Source organism: Schistocerca serialis, chromosome 3 (genome assembly GCF_023864345.2).
Source record: "Schistocerca serialis cubense isolate TAMUIC-IGC-003099 chromosome 3, iqSchSeri2.2, whole genome shotgun sequence".
Lineage (NCBI taxonomy): Eukaryota > Metazoa > Arthropoda > Insecta > Orthoptera > Acrididae > Schistocerca > Schistocerca serialis.
In genome coordinates, this window is record NC_064640.1 from 396,797,238 (window position 1) to 396,807,249 (window position 10,012).

Consider the following 10,012-nt stretch of genomic DNA (forward strand, 5'->3'; position numbering starts at 1 on the left):
GGCTTACGTCCGGGGAGTGCAGTAGGTGGTATAGCACTTGTCAGCCCCATCATTTAAAGAAATCAATAACAAAAATGGTTCAAATGGCTCTGAGCACTATGGGACTTAACATCTAAGGTCATCAGTCCCCTAGAACTTAGAACTACTTAAACCTAACTAACCTAAGGACATCACACACTTCCATGCCCGAGGCAGGATTCGAACCTGCGACCGTAGCGGTCGCGCGGTTCCAGACTGTAGCGCCTAGAACCGCTCGGCCACAGCGGCCGGCGTTCGAAGTGTCAACACAACTGGCACTTCTAAGAGTATCCAATGACTTTAAAATCGCCGGCAACGGGTTATAAACAATGCTGGTGACTACTTTGAAGGTCAATAAAACTTTGAAACACGTATCTATTTTGTACGAGCTGTAAATAAATAGTTGCCACTATTAAAGTTCCAACCCTCGAACTTTAGATCCTTGTGTGGTTCAGAGTAGTACAAAAACTTAGTATTTACTTTTTTGTACAAAATCAAAGTTACTCTTATTTAGTTATAAATACAACCCTATAAGAATATATATACGAAGAGGTACTGAAAAATAATGCCTCCGAATTTTTTATGTGAAAACTCTTAAATCTTTTTAAATAAAACAAAATTTATTTACATTCTACATGGCTACATATTTGTTTTTCAGCATAATCGCCTTAGCGACGAACACATTTCTCCCAACGAGAGACCAGTTTGTTGATACCATCATTCTATTTTGTTGACGGAGACACAACCTCACCTCTGGTTGCACCGTTTCATCACTATCAAATTAAAGTAATCATAGATGTTTCTTAAGTTTTGGAAACACTGCAAGCTTCGTCACACACGTTGAGGTCACCGACACCATTTCCTTCATTACGAGCACGAACAACGCAATGTCGCACGTTTCTGATGTCTACAATCATCATCGTACACAGCTTTCATTTTTCTGTGGATTTCAATTGGAGACACGGATTCTGCGGCTAGAACCTCGATCATAACATGCTGTTTCTGAGGCACCGAAGTAGTTACGTAGCACACCGCCATGCTACACGCTACTGTTCGGAACTCTCTAGCGCCAGAGGGTTGTATCTTGCTTCAGGGAAGCGGGAAAGTCGAGCGAGTAATCTATATAACATGTAATACCTCAACTGATATTGAGAACAGAATAAAAAACTCAGAGGCATTACTTTTCAGCACGTCCTCGTAATAACAGAAAAGCTTTCTCTTCGTACTTGGCTCTCAGGTTTTCCTCCAACAACAGTTGTTTTTATCTTAGTGACATTCGCCGCTCTGTCTTTGTTAGCTTCGTAAAATACTCGAATGCTTCTAACTTTCTATCCTTCAACAGTACTGCGCCATATCTCATGAGTTTGAGGAAAAAAATGTAGTAGAAAAATAAAGCAGAACTCTTACAACGCAGACGCCTCTCTTGTAATCTCTGCGCTGGGGTTGACTGAACGTCTCCGTGGCGCTTCCGCACTTAGTAAATTCACCTGTATCGCTCAGATTTTCTTTCTATTATCTGTACTTCCTTTATGAATCCTATCTGATACGGATCCCAGACTGATGAGCAGTATTGGATTACTGGTCGAACGAGGTTTGTGTGTGCTAACACTTCTGTTGGTGGACTACATTTCTTAAGAATTCTTCCATTGAATCTGTCTGGCACCTGCGATTAACTGCAAGTGTTCTTTCCATTGAATCTGTCTGGCACCTGCTATTAACTGCAAGTGGTCTTTCCACTTAAAATCGCTTCGTATGCGTATTTAATGGATTTGACTCTTGCAATGACTGTTGCGCGATCTTGCAATTCTAGAATACTGTCTTTCTGCCAATTTATGCATAGACGTTAATTTTTTTTTATGTTGACAGTCAACTGCTACTGTGTGTATCAATTCCACACATTTTGCTGTATATCTGAAAGGTTTTCAACAGCATCATTGAATCAAGTTTTACTTTGGTTTGCTCAGTATCCTCTCTTCCTGGGCGAGGTGATAAAAAGTTAGCATCTTCCGTCGACTGTTTTCAAATGCGTAGTTATTAACAGGCCAAGCAGTTTATAAGAACAGCTTCATATTCAGGGATTCACCTTAAGTCTGAGGGAATAACGGTCGGAAGCGAAAGTGTATATGTGATGGACGCGCATTTGACATAGCTATGTAGTTTCCTCTTCTACGTACACCGAAGACATATTTTTTGTATAGATTGCGTACGAAGATAATATTAAAATCGCAAAGAACTGCACATTGTGCATGGCTTCGCTGGTGCGCACTTACATGGTATATACAGCATTCGCGACATGGAGGTTAGCCATTACACATAATCAGAGAACGAGTAGAAACAGACCAAAAGTTTAGTTTAAAAGTTTATTGTTTGTCTCCACAGCTTGAAGGAACGGGCACTGTGATAAAAATATTATTTTTAAATTTACTCGAAGGGCACTAGGTTTTTAGTTACATATCTATGAGATCGAACGCAAGAATAGCATACCGGGAACTGTATCCATGTTAATATTAAAGTTAAGATCGAGATGTTTGGTACATATTTATACTTAACGTAATGAGAGTTGGAACACCAATAATTCTTTAAAAAAATACTTTCTACCTTACATACTTATTTATTTATTTATATGCTGTCATTTACAGGCGACCTACCACCTAGTGACTAAGACAGATCGTGTTTTCACCATATTATATTGTACATGTACGTAATATAGAGCTTATTTGATTTATTATTATTTTAAGGAAGTGTTAACCATGTTGCGGATTTAAATGCTTCTAATCATAAAACTGTTCGAAAATCGGAAATGTTTAAAAGTAACAAGATAGAAAAATGAGAAGATATAAAAGAATTTAGATTTATAGACTGCCACCACGGGTACTTTCCAGATGGGGGTAGCTCAGAAAGACAGCAAGCCTCTCGCTCCTGGGTACCGACGGCCCGATCTACTACTACACGCCGTACGAGGGCGAACAACTGCAATCAGCCTCTCACCCTCAGACGATGTGATCCTACATCTATGTTAGGTTACTCTACACGACAGCGTGTGCAGTCCTCTATTTTAACATCTCCCTTACAATCTAATATTACTGTCTAATAAATAATTGTTTTTGTGACACTTCGGTGACTAATAGTCCTTATTCTATCTTTGTCCGTCTTCGTCCGTGGCACTGTCGTTTGATCTGTGCAGTAAAACATATTATTGACACTTTCACAAATATGAAACCTAAAACGCCAGGAAAACTTCAGACCGCATATCAAGTACCTCTACGGGGAGGAAATGCTTCAACAGATGAAGATGCTGGACAAGCTCCGGAACAAGAAGGAGCGACTGCTGTGCTCACTTGCGTTCCTGCTTAGATGCCGAGACGGTACTGTCGTGCCGCCTTTCGCCGAGATAACTTACCACATAAGGACTGCAGCGGCCAGGCGCATCATGAGACGAGCCAGCTTAGCGCTGGTAAGAGAGAGAATTCATTACACTCGCCGCTGCCTGGATGACACTTCGAACAAACTGCTGGATGTCCATCTCAGGATATCTTCAGTTGTATCTCCCATATCATGGGAATGGGCTGACGCTGTCACCTGGACACAAGCAGACGGTGTACGAAGAAAATCTACCAGTAAGCAGACATCGAAGTTTGAACGCCTTGTAGCACGACAGATGACTACGCAAGAACCACCTAAGCGTACTGTCATCAACCTTACAGGAAGAACGATCAGTGAAGCAGCAATGTCGGTGCTCGAGAAAGGAGCAGGCCACCTATACTCTGCCAGCCAATGAAGCAGAAGAAATACGTCATGAAACGTGCCGTGCGCTCACCAGGGCCGCACCACTGAAACAGAACATCTCGAAGGCGGAGAGAGCGGCCATCCGCGAGTTACGCAGCGATCCTGAGTTGGTGGTCTTGTCTGCTGACAAAGGCAATGCTACAGTACTGCTCCTGCACTCAGAATATGAAAGAAAAATGTACGAACTTCTCGATGACGCAGCGTACAGAAGGATAGAAGGAGACCCGACAAGTCGCCTTCAAAGAAGAACCGTTGAACTTCTTCGCAATACCTTCGATGGAAAAACTGTCAAGAAACTTCGACCACGAGCGGCTGCACAGCCACGACTGTATGGGCTACCAAAGGTCGACAAGGGTGGGACACCTATGCGTCCAATAGTCAGAAACATAGGAGCAGCAACCTATGAACTGGCCCAACACCTGACGGGTCTCCACAGTCCATTTGTGGGAAAATGCGAACACCACGTCCGCAATTCCATCCACTTTGTGCAACGTATACAAGAACTTCGGCTCCAGGATAGCGACTTGTTAGTGAGTTTCTACGTAGTGTCCCTCTTCACTAGGATACCACTGAAAGACTCCATCGATCTGATAAGCAAGAAATTCGACAACAACCTAACAAGGCTCTTCGAGTTCGTGCTCACCTCAACATTCTTCCTGTTCGACGGAGATTATTATGAACAGACAGATGGCGTCGCCCTGGTATGCCCGCTTTCACCGGTTGTAGCCAACTTTTTTATGGAGAATTTCGAAGAGAAGGCACTAGAACAAGCCAAACAAAAACCAACTTGTTACTTCCGCTTCGTGGATGACACGTTCGTTGTTTGGTCACATGGACGGGACAGCTTAAATGAATTTCTCGAACACCTCAACTCGCTGCACCCCAACATACAGTTCACGATGGAGGTGGAGCAGGATGGTGCCCTACCGTTTCTTGACGTCCTGGTAAAACGGAAACCTGACGGCAAGCTGGGACACAGTGTATACAGAAAACCTACACACACCGATTTCTACCAAAACGCCTTCAGTTGCCACCACAACTCTCAGTGTGAAGGCGTTTTAGCGCACGATCGATCTGCGATCAGGAGAGACTTCCAGCAGAACTGCAGCACCTCGAGACAACATTTCGGAAAAATGGGTACAACCAGAAGCAAACAAGACACGCGCTCAGACAGACTTTGCCAAGAGAACAAGAAGAAGAGAGAGAAGAACAGAAGTCATTGGCGTGCATTCCGTTTGTCGGAAACACCTCAATAAAAATCGGTAGACTCCTGGGGAAACACAATGTGAAATGTGTATTCCGACCCCCTGCAAAAATCTTTACTCTACTGGGTTCAGTGAAAGATGAGCTAGACCTTCGAAAACCAGGCGTTTATCAAATTCCCCGTCAGTGCAGAAAATCATACATTGGGGAGGCAGTCCGCACTGTAGAAGAGAGGTGCCACGAACACAAGCGCCATATCGAGTTACGCCAGGCCACTAAATCAGCCGTGGCTGGTCATTGTATAAAGACTGGCCATACTATGGACTATGAAAAAACAAAAATACCCTGTCAATCCTCCTACTTCTGGGACTGCATTACTAAAGAGGCCATCGAAATCCGATTACAGGACAGCGGCCTTCAACTTAGACAGGTTTGGAACCGTGCAATCAGCCTGGAGAGAAAGATGCGGTCCCAGAGATCGAGGACCGCCCCCGACGGCGGCAGCAGGGTGACTGCAGACCCCAGTTCAGACCCAGGCGCCGCTTCCCCCTCCACCTCCAGTAGCTGCCTCGCCGGCCGCACCGAAGACACCAGAAGAGGAACGGTGGAGGGGGTAACGGCTAGTATATATAGGGCGCCGAGGGGAACAGCACAGCATTCGTCAGGAACCACCTGAAGATGGCAGCGTGTACGTCTGCCGAAATATTGTGGAGAAGTTACGACGCTACCCGGTCGGATACCCGAGAACTGTTCAAAATGAAACCTAATTGCTTACCAAACATGGAACTATAGGTCTGCTCTGAAGCAAACACCCTGAAATATAACACGCCATCTTTGGTGGGACTTTTACCATTCTTTTCCCTTTTCGTTTCATACATATCACAGTATTAAAAGCCTGCTCTGTTTCCACGATTTACCGTTTTACTACTCTGAAAACTTATCTTGTTGCGTTAAAGCACAGGTAATAGTATCTGAAAATTATCCTTCTACTACAAAATGTGCCTGTGACGTTTTCTGCACGCGTGTGTAGAGATCACGGCTGTGTCGTCTTCTGAACAGACAATTTTATTTGACAGGACGTGAAATTTTTGTCGAGATCTGTTTTTCTCATATTTCAATTTACCGATCAGAGCATTTTTACTCGTAGCAAGGAGTTCTGTGACAAATAGGGCCTCCCGCCATATTACTGTGCATTACATCTGTTTGTACATGGACACGATTACTTTGCAGTTTATACTTAAGTATTTGGCAGAAGGTTCGTAGAAACAATTCGAGTTAATGTCGCATCTCGGTTTAAAAGATAACGATCTCATATTTCAAACATTTCGACCGTTCCAGTGTTCCCGATTTGTGATGCAAAGTTAACTTTTCCTTCTTCTACCAGCAGAACTTTAGATACTGACACGATGCTTGATTTAAATTCCGTTTTGCCACCTAAGACCAAAGCTCACGGATGTCGTCTGCAGCTGTCACCATCCAAACGAGTTTATTTGAAGAAGAGTTTGTAATTGGGGTGTGTCGCGTGGCTGTGTTGCAGGAGTGGGCGCAAGTGTAAGAGAGGATGTCTTCGAGCGAGCAGGAAGAGGGCGGCAAGCGGCGGCTGGCGCCGGAGCACGAGCAGGACGGCGAGCAGCGCCACGCCAAGAAGCGCCGCAAGCAGACGACGCCGCTGCGATGGGACGCCGCCTCGGCGACACCGTCGACCAGCGAGGACGAGGCCGACGCCGACGCCGACGCCGACGCCGCCGTGGCGCTGCCACCCCCGCTAGACCTGTGCGCGCCCGCGGCCGCGCCCGGACCCGTCGCCTCCGCGCCGTCTGTGCCCACCACCCCCTCCGCCCCCACCGTCCCTGTGGCCCCTGCCTGGCCGGACGTGTCCGCCTTCTTCCCGTTCGCTTTCGCGGCGGGCCCACCTCTGCTGCCCGCGGCCGCGCCCGTGCGCATCTTCAACCCTGACGCGTACTGCGAGCAGTGCAACAAGGAGTTCTGCAACAAGTACTTCCTCAAGACGCACAAAGCGAACAAGCACGGCATCTACACGGACGGCGCTCCTCCTGCGGCCAAGGCAGCACCCCCGCCACCCCCGCCGCCACCACCCCCGCCACCGCCCCCTCCGGCGCAGTCTCAGCAACAGCAGATGCCGCCTCCGCACCTGACGCCGGGGCAGGCGTCAGTAGCACACATGCACCTGGGCGTGGCCGCCAAGTCCCCGGAAGCGCGGGTGCCGTGCGACGTGTGCCACAAGCGCTTCAGCAACAAGTACTTCCTGCGCCGGCACAAGGCCAAGGTGCACGGCATCGCGGACGACGCGGGAGACGCGGCCGCGGCCAAGAAGCCGGGAGACGCGGACGCGGCGTCCGCCACCGACCTGTCGCTGCCCGCGCCCGCCGCGCAGGACCTGCTGGAGCTGCTGGCCGAGCAGCCGGCGGACGAGCCGCGCGAGCAGCCCGACACGGCCGCGGCCGGACACCAGCCGCCGCTCTCCGTCGACAACCTACGCAAGCTGGGCGTCATCAACGCCGAGGCCTTCTGCGAGATCTGCTGCAAAGAGTACTGCAACAAGTATTTCTTGCGGACGCACAAGCTCAAGCGGCACGGCATCGTCGTCGCGGATTCCGAACCGTCCAAAGACGGCAGCGGATCGGCAGCCGCGCCGGGTGCGTGGGGCGGCCCTCAGGCCTCGCCACTCAACTTGATCGTCAACGAGCAAAGCGACTCGCTCTCGGAACAGGCCGACGGCGCAGAGGCCGAGTGCGACGTCTGCGGCCGGCGATTCCAGAGCTGCTACCTAATGACAGTGCACAGAGCCTACATGCACTCGGACAACGAGAAGCGCGAAACATCCGCGGAGTTGAAATCCGAACAGCAGGAGGGCGAGGGCGGCAGTAACAGGCAGAGCACACCTCTCACCACCGTACCCATCGACAGCGGCGGCGCGCCGGCCGACGCCGACGGGGACCGCGCGTTCTCCGACAACAAGGACAACATAAGCGAAGACTTGCAGAAGCTCCAGACTATGATCCTTCAGCTCAACACCCTCGACGTCGACTCCGTCAAGACTTGCCATATCTGTTACAAGGAGTCGGAGAACATGTATTCGCACAGGGCTCACATGATAACGGAGCACGGCGTACTTTCCGGAGACAAGGAGCGGGACAGTGCCGGCAGTGCGGAGGGATCGCCACTGCCGGCACCCGCCACCTTTTGCCATCCGTGCAAGAAGGACTTCTTTACGACTTTCCTACTCAAGCAGCACGACGACGAGTGCCACTCGACAGCGGCAGCGCCGTCACCGCCGATCGCCGCGCTGGCCCAGAGTGTCGTCAAGGAAGAAACCGATTCGCGAGAGTCTCCGGCCAAGGACGCCGTCCAGGTGGCACAGCAGCCGCAGACGTCGGCACCGGAGAAGAGGGTCTCTCTCACACCCACTAGCAGCTACTGCGAGATCTGCAACAAGGAGCTGTGCAATAAGTACTTTATGAAAACGCACATGCAACGCATGCACGGCATCGAGATCGAGAACGGCGCTCAGATCGGTGGCGTCGTCTGCGACATCTGCAACAAGGAGCTGTGCAGCAAGTACTTCCTGCGCGTGCACAAGCAGAACACTCACGGGATCGTGGAGGACAGCGCCTCGACGGCGGCGACCTCGTCGACGGCTGCGTCGTCGGCGCCGCTGCCGACGTACGCGCCCGACGGCGACCACGCGCTCAAGCCGAGTGACCTGAAGGACTTCAGCCACCGGTACTTCAGCCACTTCACGGAGGCGTGTCCCGTCTGCAGCCGGCGCTTCAGGAGCACTAAGTGGCTACGCGCGCACCTCGTGAACGACCACGGCGACGCGGGTGCCGAGAAGTGGAAGGAGCTGGAGTCGCGCTACAGGGCTAAGCAGACCAAAGCGTCGGAGCAGCCGACCCTACAGCAGCAGCAACAGCGGCCGCCCGCGCTCAAAATCCCCACCAGCTGGGCGTCGCAGGCGGCCGAGCCCGTCGCCAGTCACGTGCTGTCCAACCTATTCGCCGGTAGCGACTCGCCCGAATACCACTGCTCGTACTGCCCTTTCAGCACGCCAGTGCTGGCGCTACTGTTCGTGCACGAGCGCACGCACGTGGCAGGCCCCACCGTGCAGCCCGACCCGGAACCCGGGAAGGCGCCGCAGCACTGCCCCATCTGCCTGCAGGAGCTGCAGGGCGAGCCTCTGCACACGCACCTCCTGTCCCACCAGTTCGGAGGGCTGGTCAACCCGTTCGCGCCCGCCGCCTTCCCCGCGCCCAGGCCGTTGCCGCCCGTGCAGCCTCTGCAGCCCGAGCAGCCGGACGGAGACGCGGCCGACGCCGAAGCCAAGACGAAGTTCCGGTGCCCGCAGTGCTCGCGCGGCTTCAAGACTCGAGAGCTGTACCTGGCGCACGTCCAGAAGAAGCACGGCGCGCCTGCTGGCGACGCCGCGGACGGCAAGCTGCGGTGCGCGCAGTGCGACTTCCGGGCGGACAGCGCCGTGGCGCTCAAGAGACACGTGCGCCGCAGCCACCGCGAGCCCGAGGCGGGCGCGGGTGGGCCGGCTGCGCGGGTGCCGGCGTCCTACGCCGTGCCTGCGCCGCCGCAGGGCCCCGAGGGCGCACCCTTCATCATGCAGCCCTTCCTGCTGGAGGAGCCGCTGCACAGCGTGCGCGTGCACGCCGCCAAGTTCGTGCCGTCGGTGGTGTTCCTGCCCGTCAAGGAGCGCCTCTCCGAGCCGCTCACCGTTTCCTTCACGCTGACGCCGGCTTAGCCTGCCACTCCTGGTTCCCCTCGGAGGAAAGCTACAACTGTGATTTACTTTTCCTTAAATCTTTTATACACACGGTGCTCCGCAGCTCGCACGAATTTCGGTAACTTCGTCGTGTCTTAAATATCGACAACGGCTGCGTAGTACGATTTCTTTAAAATTTATTACGCCGATCTGGTTTCGAATCACAACGTTACCCACACGCAACATATTTTTAAGATGTTTACGTACGTAATGGGA

At 51.4% G+C, this 10,012-nt stretch overlaps 1 protein-coding gene across 1 annotated transcript; it reads left to right on the forward strand.

The window, feature by feature from the left end:
* The first annotated feature begins 6,568 nt into the window (after nt 1-6,568).
* LOC126470887 (uncharacterized) lies at nt 6,569-9,775 on the forward strand. The gene has a single exon (XM_050098911.1). The coding sequence runs from the start codon at nt 6,569-6,571 to the stop codon at nt 9,773-9,775; it is 3,207 nt and encodes a 1,068-aa protein (XP_049954868.1).
* The last annotated feature ends 237 nt before the right edge of the window (nt 9,776-10,012 follow it).